Source organism: Nannobrachium achirus (genome assembly GCF_963921795.1).
Source record: "Nannobrachium achirus genome assembly, chromosome: 10".
Taxonomy (NCBI): domain Eukaryota; kingdom Metazoa; phylum Chordata; class Actinopteri; order Myctophiformes; family Myctophidae; genus Nannobrachium; species Nannobrachium achirus.
This window is the reverse complement of record NC_137819.1, coordinates 8,159,295-8,175,329: the sequence shown is the minus strand read 5'-3', so window position 1 is coordinate 8,175,329 and position 16,035 is coordinate 8,159,295. Positions and strand designations below refer to the sequence as shown.

General features: G+C 41.2%; 1 protein-coding gene across 1 annotated transcript; it reads right to left on the bottom strand.

The window, feature by feature from the left end:
• Window positions 1-1,682: 1,682 nt before the first annotated feature.
• On the bottom strand, window positions 1,683-15,423 carry LOC308292216 (uncharacterized protein). Its single transcript, XM_080734509.1, has 16 exons — window positions 15,337-15,423; window positions 13,415-13,691; window positions 12,975-13,159; window positions 12,042-12,156; window positions 11,714-11,925; window positions 11,463-11,594; window positions 10,689-10,856; window positions 9,899-10,035; window positions 9,707-9,815; window positions 9,520-9,573; window positions 9,253-9,433; window positions 7,706-7,792; window positions 7,036-7,153; window positions 6,751-6,807; window positions 5,128-5,315; window positions 1,683-5,034 (listed from the first exon to the last, which is right to left on the bottom strand). The coding sequence occupies exons 2-16, from the start codon at window positions 13,683-13,685 to the stop codon at window positions 4,478-4,480; spliced, it is 2,571 nt and encodes an 856-aa protein (XP_080590635.1). The 5' UTR covers window positions 13,686-13,691; window positions 15,337-15,423; the 3' UTR covers window positions 1,683-4,477.
• Between the last annotated feature and the right edge of the window lie 612 nt (window positions 15,424-16,035).

Below are 16,035 nucleotides of genomic sequence, written 5' to 3'. Positions count from 1 at the left end.
GAATAAATACAATTAAATACGCTAAGAGCACCCTCAGCAGTGACTACCCATAAATCTGAAGGTTCATTAGTCCTACCGGTACATTGGATAGGGTTAGGGTTAGAATTCACCAGGTTTTAGTCACCAGTTTCAGAATAATGGGCTGTAGGACCAATGCCATGGACCCCCCTCAGCCTCAAAGACAAAGACATGGTTGCAGCGACTGACAAGGGTGTAAACCAACACAACTATGTAGACTACACAAGACCAGTCCCAACAAACAACTGTTAGGACTATATCTAACTATTAAACAACCTAATGTCTGTCTGTCTGTCTGTCTGTCTGTCAGTCCGACGAGGAGGGCTGGAGAGGAGGAGGAGGGGAAGAGGAGAGGAGAGGAGAGGAGAGGAGAGGAGAGGGTCAAATAAGGACCTAGTATACCTATATTTCAGAGTCCCTGTGCCCCTCCCAAGGCTGATAGGATAACCCTAGATAACCAAAGTCAAAGTATATTGTAGTGCTAACATCATTCTATGCAGGGATTCTGATTCTATGGGTCCCCAGGCAATGGCACTGCCTCAGGACCCTCAAATTGCAGTGGTGGCAGAAGTATTGGCATCATATAGGTCCAGAGGGCACTTGCCTGGAATACCTATGGTTTGGGAGTGTAGATATCTGACATGAGAGCTGACCTCTGTATGTACCTACAGTATACAGTACTTCTGTATGGGGTCCAGACATGGACACCACATCATGGCAGGAAAATGCCTTAATTGGATGACACCTACACAAGGATGATCACATCAGAAATGTGGACCTCTACAGGGCCTCCCACAAATCATAGACCAGGTCAGAGAAGGATGAGGCTGGCAGGCTATTCAGAACTGATGGCAAGCAAACTGACACTGTGGGTCTGTGGGAGCCAACCTAAGGCACAGCGAGGGGAAGTGTCCACATCACCTATGAAGATATACTGTGGCGTGACAGTGGGGAAAACAGCTAGTCATAATGTAATAAACAGCACCTACTGTGTATTACTGTACTGACCATGATACCGTCATGACTGACATAATACTAACCAGTAACCATGATACTAAACATGTTACAGACACTTTTCTCTACAATGAACTGTTATTACATAATACTAACCAGTAACCATGATACTAAACATGTTACTGACACTTTTCTCTACAATGAACTGTTATTACATAATACTAACCAGTAACCATGATACTAAACATGTTACAGACACTTTTCTCTACAATGAACTGTTATTACATAATACTAACCAGTAACCATGATACTAAACATGTTACTGACAATTTTCTCTACAATGAACTGTTATTACATTGTAATAGTTATCAAGCATTGACACTAATGGTTGCCCACCTGCCCCTGGCAGGTATATAAACCTTTGGGTAGTAGAACATGACCTGTACTAACCTTTAAGTGCCTCTGAGGCCTTAGTGTCAACCCCTTGACATTAGTCTACATTGTGCAGGGTTGGCCAACCTTTATGATGGATATGACCACTATATCTTTCTGCTTATAGTAAATCGCTTTGGATAAAAAGCACCTGCTAAATGCCTAAACTGTAAACTGTATTTCCACACTCGGATTGGAATCCTGAAATGTAACATTGATTTAATTTAAAATGCATTTAGTTATACTTATGTTAACTTTATGAACAAAGACTTAATAAATCAAATCAAATCAAATTTTATTTATAGAGCACATTTACAACAATAAAATTGCCCAAAGTGCTGAACAAGTATGCATCAATGCACAACAAAAGAAAAACAAAAAAAAAAAAAGAAAAATAGTTTAATACTACTATGCTTGTCATTCAACTACTAATATAGATTAAAGTAAATAAAGCGGGTGTGTTTGCATGTTTGGAATTGTAACAGCTGAGATCAATAATGTTCAGTATTCCGATATTTACCTACAGCCCGCATTAAGTGAAGGTGGGGGCCATGGATGACCTAAGGTAACATTGATACATTAAACCAAACAATGCTATGCAGTATGCACTCATTAACAGACATCCTGATCCAGGTGCTTGATAGAAGGGAGTCTAAAGTAATGTAATGGGATAGAAATATAAAGTATCAAGTCAAACACATTCATGTTAACAGCGTTTAGAGATGAAATGCAAATTGTCAACATTGTACATTGCACAGTATTTTTATTACATTTACATGAAAACGTACATGTGCACATTGCATGTGCAAAAGAATCTTAGCGTACCAGTGGGGAAAAGCATACCTACAATTTAAACAGCTGTTAAACCTCACATGAAGTCATATACAAAGTTTGTAAAACCTAAAGGTTTCAGAAAGCCTTAAAATGCTTGAAACAAACACAAAAAAACGCTGCAGATACCTTAACAATTTATAGGTAGCACCAGGTTTAGATGGGTTAAGCTTCATTCTTACTTGGACGTGTCGTGTGGCAATAAGGACTAGCACACAGGCTTTTAGGTTAGTGCAAAAGTACATACAGTACACTCAATGGTACTCATAACGTGCTGTATGTGATTATTTTCTGAGATCTATATTTTGAGTATTGGTTTAACCCCTCTCCAGCTCTTAGCAAACAAAATACAGTCAATCAGGTGAAAACTCAATGGATAATCAATTGAATTTATAATAGAAAAAAGAAGCCCCCCCAAAAAGACCCCATTAGCGACAGTTGCAAAAATCAGAAAATCAAACCTGGTCCAAAAAATAACAAAACATGTGTGCAAACATGATTAACATAACATGAGCAGGCATTGACATTGAGGCTAGCCCACGGTAAATCAGGTGAAGTTGGCTTTCAGGTTGCCCGACCGGGCAAGTGCTCATTTGACAGTCTATAAACACAACACCAGATATCTGTCTAAACACCTGAACGTGGCCAGCATGCCCTTAGGAATGTCTCTGTGGAATGTAAAATAAGAGCACTGTTTACATTAAATGTTTTGTTTTTACTGTTGCCACTTAAAAATATAAAATAACGTATGAAACCATAGACATATTCAATCATAGCTATGCATGCACTGTCGGTATAGAGGGTATGCACGTGACATCATCATCATACCCGAAGTCATGCGGGAACGCCAAAAACATACTTTCTGGCTTTAACAGCCCATACATCCAATCAGAAAAGCCCTGTCTGATTGCATTAAATTATGTTAAAATGGCAATAAACTCACATTGCCACTGATTTTGCCACTTGATATGCCATTCACTTTATGCATGCGCATACTCTCTATTGGATTTGGAGGTATTGAGGTATGACATTTTTATCGCACAGCCCCAGAAAGTAAAGAAATAAGTGTTAAATTGAGTGGTAATTAAAATCATTTTATAAGGGATGATTAAATCGGGCAAGTAGAGATGGACCGATTGCAAAATTCTTGGCCGATACCGATCCACCGGTTTTATGAAGGTCTGACCTGCCTAAACCGATTCTTCCGATACTGATTTCTTTAGCTAAGAACTAGAAAATAGGGTTGCTCCAATACCCTTTTTTCAGGCCAAGACATACTTCAATTTGAGTACCAATAAGCTAGAAGAACACTAATGCCAAATCAATCACAATAGTACAATATCAAAAATCACAGACAATATCCAGTCTAATATGACCGTCTGGACTAGGCAGGAGGAAAGCAGGTGACGTAGGGATGGGTATCGTTCACCTTTGAATCGTTACGATACCTTTTTCGATACCTGGGAATCGATACGATACCCTTTTTGATACCATATTCGATACTTTTTAGTCTACCGCAGCAGAGGTGATGATGATGATCACACAGTGTGGCTGAGCGGAGAGTATAGACGTTGGATAATCATCATAATAATAAACATTATAGGCTATTGTCGGCTATTTTCCACAGTAACGAGTGTAGCCTACTAAAGCAGTCATTAAACTCTGTAGCCCAACTGTTACAGATGCGACCGGCCAGGGGTGCGTTCCAGAGTATCGAAACGAGGTATCGTTCGTTTTTACGTGAACCGATACCCGATAGTATCGACGTCATGCAATCTATACCATTAAAAGTATCGCAGACGATACCCATCCCTTGACGCATGCTTTTTTTCCCCCCCTTCTTTTTGGAGACGACATTGACACTGGATTATGGAATATATCCTTACATTGCAAAGATAATCAGCACCATCTGTATTCTGTAGGCTGCCACCAAGTAGACTGGCTGCTAATTGCTAATGTTTACTTTAGTCACAGGACCAGAGCATCATGCTGTGCAGTGCCATAGACACAATTGGCATAAAACCGGTATTTATGTCAGTGACCTGCTGGTCACCGATTCGGCCGCTTTAAGATCATACCTGCCAATCTTTGATATTGGCCGATTCCGATTTCCATCCCTACGCAGGGCAAGTGGGCATGACCTTTGGGCAAGTAGAACATGAGCTGTACTTGCCCGACAGGCTAGTGCCTCTCAGACCTTAGTCTCAACCCCTAGGCCTGACCTACCATGATACTAAACATGTTACTGAGTCGAAGTATGCGCCGCCTCCTCCTCCTCGTCAGAGTCTGTGTCAGAGTCTGAACTAATGTCAGAGTCAGAGCTGTACACAACCTTATCCAGGACATCCTGATCCAATGTACTGAGAAGAGTGTCAAATTCTGTGAGATGGCCTGAAAACTCCCTTCTCTTGCTCAGCAAAGCGGCATTTGCCCCTTTGTCCTGTCGAGATGACACTGACTGCAAGGTGTCTGGTAGGAGGCATTTGTCCAGCTCTTGGATTTGCTTCTCGTAGAAGCTCTTTCCCGACAGGCAGTCCTCTGCCAGGTAAGTCTTCTCTTCAGCAGCCCTTTTCGCAGTGTTCATCAAAACAAACAGTCTCTGCTTAACTGACATTTCCACATCGTTGGTGGAGTTGACCATGGTTGACCAGATGGGGTTGTCGAGCTGCAGTACTTCATGGTACTGGACTGGCTGGTTGGCTGCTCTTGTGCAGGTGTTGAAGTCGTTAAGCTTCCGTTTGATTTTGTGACCGAGCGTGGTGATCTTCTTTGAGAGTCGGATGGCAATCTTTTGTCCATCTGCAAAACAAAGTATTCATACATGTTTATAATCGTTTCATTAAAAAAGAATATATAAAAAAAAACTAAAAAACAATTGATATATTTTCTCACCTGCGTATTTCCTCACAAGGCCACAAAGAAACTTGCGCTCCAACACAAGGTTGTAGATTGCCTGCAGTGAGTGCTGTCGTTGTTTTTCTTCAATGATGCCAAGTAGTGGCAAACAGGGTTCAGCCGTCAGACTCCATCTTTCACGAAGACGTTGTTTCCGCTCAACAGACAGCAGTTTCTTCTCCAACCTGAAAGTGATGTGTACGGTAACAGAGTGAAAAACTCAGTATCCAACTCTAATCAACCAGGCAGTATAAAACAAGAAAAGAAAGTAACTGTATCCCAAGTTAAGAGGTTGAACAAGTTATACAAATATACCCATAGTACAAGGGGTATATGGGATAACTGGGGACCTCTGAGAGTGAGGCCCGTCTCCATGGGCCTCCCTTTTTTGCAGGCACTTCGGTTCGATTCTGTCTAAACGTGAACATTTAACTTCACTTTAACTTCACTATGCCTAAACCTAACCTCACAAACACTACATCTAACCCTACATATTTCCTGACTGGATCCCACTATAACACATGTCTGTTCAGATCCAAACCTCAAGAGATCTTATGTTGTTCCCCTCTCCAGGAAAGGGGCCTTGAGAACAGAGGGGCTCTGGTCAAATCTGTTTCTCAGATCAGTCATTGGCTTAGTCATTCTTTGCCCATGTAATGCAACAACAGTTAAGAGAGCACACAGAATGGCAAAGGACATGACATCCTACCAATAAACAACCGAATGTCTGTCTGATATACCTGACATACTGATACTAAACAGTGCCAACATTTTGCGATGACTGACCGCACCGATACGTCTGGGTTCTCCAACATTAATTCTGAGACTTCATTCAATCCCTCATATACTGTGCACAGCTCATAACCCAAACTCTGCTCATAATTCGGAGCCCATATGTTTGAACGGTTAAGGACTAGTTATTATATATAATTCCCATAGAAAAAGCAGCATCATGGTTGAAAGATTTTCCATGTGATCTGTTAAAATCTGCACTGTTAGCATTATGTTACCCCCCTGTATACGACTCATCTATATGCAAAAGTGGCATACAACAATGCCATAGGTTACTTCTTTGTTCCTAGGTAGCATAGTTCCAGTCTGTTGTTCTCTTCTGTTGGTGTGCCCACTTGTAAGGCAATGTTAAGGCAACTCATGTTCAACTTTATGTAGGCCTAGCACCTGGAAGTGTCAAACAGCATGGCGTAAACAAAACATATGAAGAGCCTTTTCCAAGTCACGTCCAGGATGCCCAAGCACTGGCTCAGCAGCCTGCTGCTGATTAGGTGGGATTGCACTATTATAATACTATTGCACCTCCATTGGTGCATTTCTTATGTTATTGTATTTGTTATGTTATTTGTGGGCACAGGACTTACTTTCTGAAATAAAGATTATATGTCAAATTAGGGAAAAGGTCTCTTAATGGCATGGCAGTCTGAGAGTCGAATCCTATGGGGAGATACACAGCCCCAGGTGCCCTATATACACTGCTTGGGAAGCTGGTTTGCCGCAACATGCATAAATGAACATTGGCTTTCCAATGGTTCCAAAGTTACTAGGAACCATTAAAGCGCACGCACGCACGCACACGCACACACACACACACACACACACACTTACTTTGCCAAACGTGTGGAGAGGTCAGGATTACATCTAGACACGCTGTTCAAGCTTTCTCTGTAAAAAATAATTCAAAGAAATGTCAAGACCTGTTCAGCTGTACGTCAGCCATTTCAAGTCCATGGTAATTTTTAGGCCATTTATGGTACTAGACTACACATAGCTATATTTGTAATATTGTCACAGTTATGACCACATCAGAACAGTTCGAGCCATCACGAAGGAAGGACTTCAATATGGAACATGTATGACATCAATGAAACATGATTTGCAGCACAAACTCACAGTTCTTGGTGCTCCACTAATTTTTGCACATAATCTTCTTCCCAGGTCCATTCAATAGACTTCTGTGACCCAGTTTTGTACTGCTCTGCCCACTGCTGTACATCCAGCTCTGTGAGGCCTTTCAATCAAAAGATAAAATATGAATAATCTCACACACACACACACACACACACACACACACACACACACACACACACACACACACACACACACACACACACACACACACACACACACACACACACACACACACACACACACACGTTCTTATTCAACACTTAATGCATTTGACTTGGTATGCTTCTATTGCTACAGAAACTCCTACACCTGCTCCTGGGGGAAGCACAACAATCAAGTGTCTCCTCCGATACATGCAATATCACCACTACCTTTCACCAGACAGCAAGGAGTTTCACCTGGAGATAATTTTGCTTGCGGAAGTACTATCTATTGTTCTCAGTTCCACTGCACAGGCACCCGGGCCAACCTGTAGGTATCACTAGTGCAGCAACAGAACACCCTCCCCGCCTGCTTTCCTCCCACAAACACATCACGTCTAAGTGTTTATTGGAGCAGCCAGATTAAACCCATTAGTTCTTAAATGACAAACGAGCACTCCCAAATCCCATACCCATGACAATGCCAATCTTTGAAAAGAATAGGATTGTACCTGTCTGTTTCATGAGTTCAGCCATTTCCCTTTTCGCTTCGTCTTCAACTGAATTGTTTTTTTCAGCTTTGAGACGCAGGGCTTTTGCTTTAAAATGAGAAAAAGGACATCATTTACCCATTTGTTTTCACAACAACTGAACACACTTAGGGGATGAAGCGAATATTAGAATGAACAGTATGCAGGACAAGTTTATGGTAAAGAAAATACTAGGTGGATATACTGTGAATAGGGGGTCCAACCGCTGAATATTCAAAAATATGTAGTTTATAGAGTAGTCCAAGTACTTCGCTTTTTGGTATGCATATACAGGTTTCTGTTCACCAGATGCATCATAAAAGCCAAACAAGCACGGTTGTCACATGTGTAATACATGTGCAACAGTTACATTCTGATCCAGGTTTCTGATTATTCTCATGTCAAGTACAGAAATGAGGTTGAGAGATCTTGCTCTCGATCTCTTGTGCTGTTGTAGCCACTCTATTAATTCAATTCATATGAATACTTTGTAAAGGTTACTGTATCTGACCTGTGGCACAATTGTCAGAAATGCCACAGAATCCTTTTAAAAATGATGCCAAAATGGGGCGCCCGCTGGCCTGGTGGTCAAGGCGCATACCACATACTCGGCTATGATACCTGCTGGCGTCGCCGGTTCGATTCCTGATCCGGACGACCTTTGCCACATGTCATTCCCCATCTCTCTCCCTATTTCCTGTCAGTCTACTGTCCTATCAATAAAGGCATAAAAAAAAATGATGCCAAAATGTTTAATTGCGACCGTAGGGAGCTACTTACTGTAGAAACCTCCACCGGCTGTCCGTGGCTGAGTCAGTCAGTCAGTCAGTGAGTGAGTCCGTCACACTTTTTCCCTGCTTATATCTCCGCACCCGTGGACCCGATCCATGCCAGATTTTACACACACACTCCTTGCCTGCCAAACTACAACCTCCAAGGACCCCCGGGGGTCCCTGGGGGACCCCCAGATGTAAAAAATGACCAAATGTGCAAAAATGACCAAACGACCACCCCAACGGGGCTGCTCACGGGGAATTCCCGGGGACCACCGACTCCTGGTGCTCCAGAACGGATGCAAAAGTGGTGGCGCCCCCAGTGGAGGACCCCCTGCCACTGCAGCGCACATAAAATGCCGTAACTCGGGCTAGGAGCGTCCGGGAGAGCCGGGGCCGGTACCTATTCGTCCGCCAAGGCAACGCGGAGACCCCACCCCTCATTTCTCACATGGCCCTATTGTAGCGCCACCTTCAGGCCGATTTTTAAAACACATTTTTGGACACTGCTCCTACAGTTTTTGCCCTAAAATCACGAATATCACTACACAGCATGTCTACACTCATGTCATCAACATGGATCAGGAAGATTTTGGAAAAACAAATTTTTGCCCTATTTGTGGAGATAAGCCACCTACGGTCGCTTATCTCCCGATTAGGGAGTCTTACTGGTGTACAACAATTTAAGTATGTGCATACTGTATCTAAGACCAGAGGGAGATAGAGAGTGAAATGCATACTACAATCCTTCATCACCTTGGCTCTTTCTGGTCTTCGAGCTGTAGTGCAGCAGGGCATCAGTTAACAGGTCAACTCTGTGGGACGGCGTCATTTCCTTGGTGATTTTGCCAAAGCGCCGTAGGAATGACCAGAGGCGTTCTAACTGCTCCCCATCGCTTAAGCCTGCACCCTCCACATTTCTACAGCTGTGGGAAACCTGGAAAACAGAGCCAATGCCAGAAATAAATATTCAAGTTATTTTATCTGTGAAAAATTGCAATAGACTTTGATAAGGAAATACACATGGAATGCAGGAACAACATATGTTGTTTTTGTCAGAAGATCAGGGTAATGCTTCTGAAAGAAGAACAAGTGGGGAAAAAAAAAGAATACTGCATTACTGAAGCCATACACAAAATGTACTGTAGAGGTTTTCACTATGTTGAGCTATTATAAAGCAAAGATCAAACAAACATGCAGAATGGATTACCTCTAAATGAGGCTTCAACTTGCATCCAATGTCATACATGAAGACAAGTTTTTTGTTCTTCCCCAGATCTTCTTGCAGCTCTTTTATGAGGAAGACAGCGTTCGAAAGGCTAGAGAAAAAAATCTAAATGTGAGCTGAATGTTGATATTTTAATGCACTTTGATTTGGACACATCAAGGAGATTTGCTGTACCTCTCGCCTCTCTTAAGACTCAGAAACCGCCGTGGGTGTTCATGTTTACAAGCGATACCAAACACCCCAGTTTCATCCAATTTGGCGGTTTTGACTTTGGACCTCAGGGCACTACCAGCTTGAAAGTTGGCACAACCCTGTAAAGTGTGCAAAGTACAAGAATTATTATCACAAAATATCATGGATAGCCTTGAATTGAGAATAAATCACTTTAAAGAGGCAGCAAATTATTAGGGGTGTAACGATATAGTAACTGTATAGAAATATCGTTTTTAACTTAAAAAATCGAAGTATATCGAAATTAAAACAGCTAAAATCGAATCGTATCGTTTTATTTTGTATCGTATCGAATCGGCAATGCAAAGAATCGATTGTATCGATACTACCTACTTGTGCATTGTATTTAGCATTTTTAAGAAGAAAGGAGGGGTTTAATTACTTTTTCTATCGATAAATGTGTGTTATCTCTGGGTTCATGTCAAGGTGCAGGTTTGTCAATAAACAATGTCCATGTATTTGGCAGATAATCACAGTGTTTACTTATTTATATCCATAATAATACATGTTTCCCTTAAAAACCTGCACTATCCACACCTTTCACACAGATTTAATGTCTTTGCTAAATAGTTACTATATCGATTTTAAATAATTAAATCGAATCGTATCGTATCGTCATGAATGAACCAATATCGTCCATGTATCGTATCGTCAACCATGTATCGTGATATGTATCGAATCGCTTTTACAATGTATCGTTACACCCCTACAAATTATCTAAGTCATACTCTACCTCCTCAGATGTATCCTGCTCCTGCTCTTTGCTCACAAATTTGTCAACATCATCTTGTGGAGAAAAGAATCTGTTGAAGTGTTTGGGTCCCTCAAAACTTCTTCCAGATGACTTCTTTCGAGGAAGACCAAACAGCCCATCTGCAGCTAGAACCAGAGTTCCATTTTTCTACAATAAATTGGGGTTAAATTATGACAATAGGTATGTGTTAGTGATGAATTTCAAATTAATTACTACATGGGATGTTTGAATAAAACAATTACCGGTATTGTATAACTTGATCTCATTGTCTAGTATATAACTCAACAGCACAGAAGTTATTTCAAATAGAGGAAATTCAAATTAATTGTCATGACAAAATCCAGACTGTTATCTGTATTTGTTCTAGTTGCACCTGTTAGTTTGTTTCATGTGTTATGTTGACTGAGAACATTAAAGCGCTCAAGGGGCGGCATAGCTCAGGGGTAGAGAAGCCGTTATTAGAGCACGAAGGGTTCCCAAAGGGTTCCTAGTTCGAATCCGGGCTCCCCCTGAGTTAATGTCGAAGGGTCCTTGGGCAAGACTCTGAACCCCTAATTGCTCCCAGTGAGTAGGTTGGTGCCTTGCATGGTTTACTCCTTCACTGGTGTGTGAATGTAATGCACAATCTATGTAAAGCGCTTTGGATAAAAGCGCTATATAAATGCACCATTTACCATTTACAAGGGTTCTGTAACCCATTAATAAAAGCCAAATACAACGATAAACAAACATTCTTAATTTAACAAAACATACTTGTGGACAAACAGGACACTGTGTCCCATCAGTGATATCAGGCCCCAGATGGCGCAGTATTGATAACTGGAATCTCATGTGCCTGTATTCCTCGTATGACTCTTTCGCAAGGCGGCGGTAGAGGTCCTGGCACTGTAATGCAAACATTCGTATTCACAACAGGGCTGTCACTATTAAAATGTATTTTTCAAATAAGAAGCTTGAGATTGTAAAAGAATAATCGTATAGATAAAGGCCACTATCAAGCAAACCTTGGAAGACAGAGACGAAGACTGTATGGCTGCACATATAGCCTTCAGAGAGGCACCACACTCGAGTTGCAACCTGGTGATCATGTCCATCAGCTTCAGTGAAATGGCACTTTGGGGCCTCTTTGGGGTTGCCGGCCAAAGGCTGAAACGGATGAGCGTCGCAACTTCTGTTTCGCACGCACAGAACTGGATCGTGACGTCATGACATCTTCCTAGAATATGACATACAGAAGAACAGGTGTGATGTGTTGTTGCCTACATATCAGTTTTTCATTATTGTCCTCCTTATACAGGGGGGATATGACTACTTTATGACATATATACACACCTTGAGAGTCAAAAACGCTAAGTAGACGGTCATATGTACTTTGGCATTGGTGGCCATCCTTCCTAGACCACATCCAACTAAAGTCATCCGGAATCTTTGGTTGGAATTCTCCAGCCTTAATGAAAAATAAATCACAACAAGTAAGAATAATATTTATAGTCACAGAAGAGAAGTCTTATGCCTTATGTTATGCATTTATATTAATTTTGAGAAACATAGGCGACAATAGTCAGTCTACAGCGACACATTTTGGCTTGTAGATCGTCTATTTTCAAAATAAATAAAAATGCCTGATAAAGATATCATGATGATAGGACTGAGGGCAAAACGAGGCCCTTCTCATTTTATCTTTGACAACATTTACACAGAAGTATGTCAGGCTCATACCGTTAGTTATGTCAATTCAATAATTACCCAAGTAGTCCCTTATCACTACTGACTCCTACAGTTGTCCAGAGTGTAGACAGAGTGCATCCTCCAATACACAAGTCATTAGCTGCTTCTTTTCACCTGACAGTGCAGTTTAACTGGGAGCAAGGAAGGGACCCAGTGGTCCCAAAATAAATACGAAATGTGCAGCAGTGTGCAAAAGTGATTGACATAACGTGAGGTTGATTTCTTTATTTATGTGATCCGACATTTGCTCCTATATTCGTCTGAAAAAGCACAGCAGTGTGCAACAACCTTTACTCTCCCTGCTTAACAGGTGCCTTGACCAAACAGTAGAATCACTAGTACAGTCAAGAGTGCCTGCCTGTCTGTCCTGTCAACACAGTCATTTGTGTTTGTTGAAATGTCCTGCAAATCTGGAGGCAACAAAATGGATTCACATATATTTCCAAGAGGGTGACAAGAATATTTCACCCAATTCTTTACACCTGAAAGCCTGTTATGTGACAATAACATTTATTCTCATTTCTGAGTGATACAAACCTCCCATCTTTCTAGCACATGCACCACAGCAGTGCTCTGATGGACTTTCTTCACACAGACCGAACAGAAGTAAGCTTCACTCCCACAGTCGCTGCATTGCCACAGCTGACTTTCAACAGTGAGGGAAACACTGCAAACTAGGCAGGCTGCCTCTTCTGGTGGGCAAAGGAGCTCTGCACTCACACCTAAGATGGATAGATAGATACCTTTATTTTCCCAAGCAAGGGGGAAATCAGTTTCCCAGAGGCAACACAGCAGTTAAGGATACAGAGTTACAGGTAAGGTAAGCATCAGTATTACAGAACAAAGGCAAACTAAAGTACCAAACAAATAAAGTGTCCAAACAGTCAGTGCAACAAAGTATCTCAGCGCTATCTCATCATAATACACATAGTAATACTTAAATAGTTAGCAGTCGTGTGCTAATAAAAAAAAGTTACCTAGGAGTATTTGCCGCACACGTTGCCATGCCTCCACAGTAGCAATGCTCTCTTTATGACTGGTGTTGGCTGAGCATTGGCCGCCGTCACTCGCATTTTCTGTTGGTGAAAAGAAGCTGGGTCTGGGTGTATCTGCCTCTGGTAGCTCCTGGGAGTGTCTGGTAGCTTCATGGCCTGTTCTTGTGTAGCTCCTGTATGTCCTTGACCTTCTTCCCCTGATTGGAATCTGTTGAACTTTTATGAACGGCCTGGAGATCTGAAATCTGACCATGTTCACCTATTATAACAAGAAACAAATAACAAATCCCCATCACTTATTATACTACAAACAAATGCATTCATTCAGAGTGCAAAATCAGAGGCCAATATGTACTGTATAGCGTTCTTAAATAATACTGACCAAATACTGAGACATTGTTTTTTCTACTGACACATTGGAACACAGTGGGAACTAATTTGACTTTAAGCCAACTGAATGTAGTCTATTTTGTACTATGTAGTATACTGGTGGTTTTCAACCAGTGTTCCAGGGACCACCAGTGGTCCTTGAAGAGATTCCAGGTGGTCCCCAGCTAAAGATGGAAAATTGTCAACTCTTAAAAGTGTAAAACCAAATATAAAAACACAAAATGTTGATCGTGTCCCAAACAAGTAACAACAATAAAATAAGATCGGGTTGTCCCAGAGGTGAAATGGCCCTTTAAACATCAGCATTACTTAATTCACAAGAAGTCTACACTATTGTAGAATGTTTCAACATCAATACACCATGGAATTAAAAATCTTTTCCAACAACAACAAAATGTCGTTTTAGTTTTGGGTCTGAGAAGCTAAATGGTGTTTCATGGCTCAAATGCTCCAATTAATAATGGACCTTGATATGAATAAAGTTGAAAACTAAAAGAACAGATCCTCAAGCTTCATACAGGACAGCAATTATTACTTTTATTTCTTTCACTTGAACCCTAGCGTCCCTATTCTAGATGGGACATTTGCCAAAAATGCCAGATCTACAAGCTCACAACAACTCAAATGATGTGTTTCCTGATGGTCTATTATAAATGATAGTTAATTTAAAAAGTTGCCTGCTACATTTTCTCTGAGTCTCACTGACATTTATCAAAGCGTTATGAGCTTGTAGGACTGCCATTATTATTTCCAAAGGGCAGACCTTGGCTTGAACTTGTGCCCTTAAGCCTGTTGAGGTTGGTGTAGCTGTAGCTTGCCCTTTAGATCAGTGGTTCTCAACCAACATAGATTTTAAGTGTATATAGCAGGGGTCAATGAAGTGCCATGTTTTTATTTTCTAGATAGTCAGTATGCAATGTCAACATTAGTTTTAATGACACCACATCAGCATTCTGACATATTTGGATTGGCAGGACATTGTTATAACTATCATTAAACTCAGATAATATTCCATCTATCTCCCAGACTCCCAGTCAGAGTTGTAATGAGGTGAATGTTTGCCCAGAACCATGTCAATCCTACGACCGTCATGTTTCAGGGCTAACAAAATGTAATACCTCAACTCTTAATGCTCGTCTGGGGCTCTCCAGTTAAAATATGATTATTTTGTGGGACGCAGCCTGAAAAGGTTGAGAACCAGTACCACTGTGGTGGTAGCAGCAGCCTTGATGCAGGCTAAGTGGACCGTGGTCTAAAAGAACGTCCAAGAAGCTTGTTATGTATAAAATAAAACATTGCACATGCGGCATGCCAGATAAGGCGGCTGAAAATTGCCCATTTTAACATTAAGCTCTCTCACAATGCATTGTGCTGTGCTGAGCTAAGTTAGCTTAGCTTTGCTTTAGTTTAGCAGTTAAAGACTACAGCAGATTAACAATAACACCATGGCCTGGTTCTATCATTTTCGTGGTGTATAACGTTCATTTTAAATACATGCATACATGAGGGCTTACCTTTGGCTTTGAGAAGTTATGATAAATGGATAAAGTAAACTTTGTTTGCAAGACGACACGTTTGTGCTCGATCAACTTGTTGTTGTATCCAGTGTTCTCGCGAGGACAGGACACTGGTCAGACCATAGAGTAGTCTTCTGGCAACGCGAGAGCAGGGCCAGAACGGAAACGGATATGACGTCTGGTACGGATCCATGTTGTCATAGCAACCCATATAAACTAGACAAGCTAGTGAAATAATAAACGTTGTGTTGTTAATATAACGTGTAAACAACAACGTATAAGACGTCCATTTCTGTCTGGAAATGCTAACAAAATGCTTTAAGAGCCGAAACGTCTTTAAAAGTATAATAAATCATAATAAAATAATGACGTAAAAACGTTGTGTGCATACAAAGTCCATGCACTTCAAATATAAGATGTCCATTTCTGTCTGGAAGTGATACAAAAATATTTTAAGTGCCGTAACGTCCTTAAAAGTATAATAAAGTATAATAAATCTGAATAAAAAAGAATGACGTCGGCCATTGTTGTCATGGTCACGTGACCGCACAGGGGCTGTGCTTGTCTTGCATATGTTAACATTGTATCATCCAAATCAGTGGGTGATAAGGGTCTACTTGAAACTCCTGGTAGTCCAGTAGTTGACTACTGGCCGATATCTAGGGTATGACAATGGTGGTCTGGTCTGTTCTGTGT

Coding starts and splice junctions, on each gene's coding strand:
- LOC308292216 (XM_080734509.1), bottom strand. CDS start 13,685: ATGGTCAGATTTCAGATCTCCAGGCCGTTCATAAAAGTTCAACAGATT. Junction 11,595..11,713: donor CTTCGTCTCTGTCTTCCAAG/GTTTGCTTGATA, acceptor TTTGCATTACAG/TGCCAGGACCTCTACCGCCG. Junction 7,793..9,252: donor GAAGACCAGAAAGAGCCAAG/GTGATGAAGGAT, acceptor CTCATTTTAAAG/CAAAAGCCCTGCGTCTCAAA.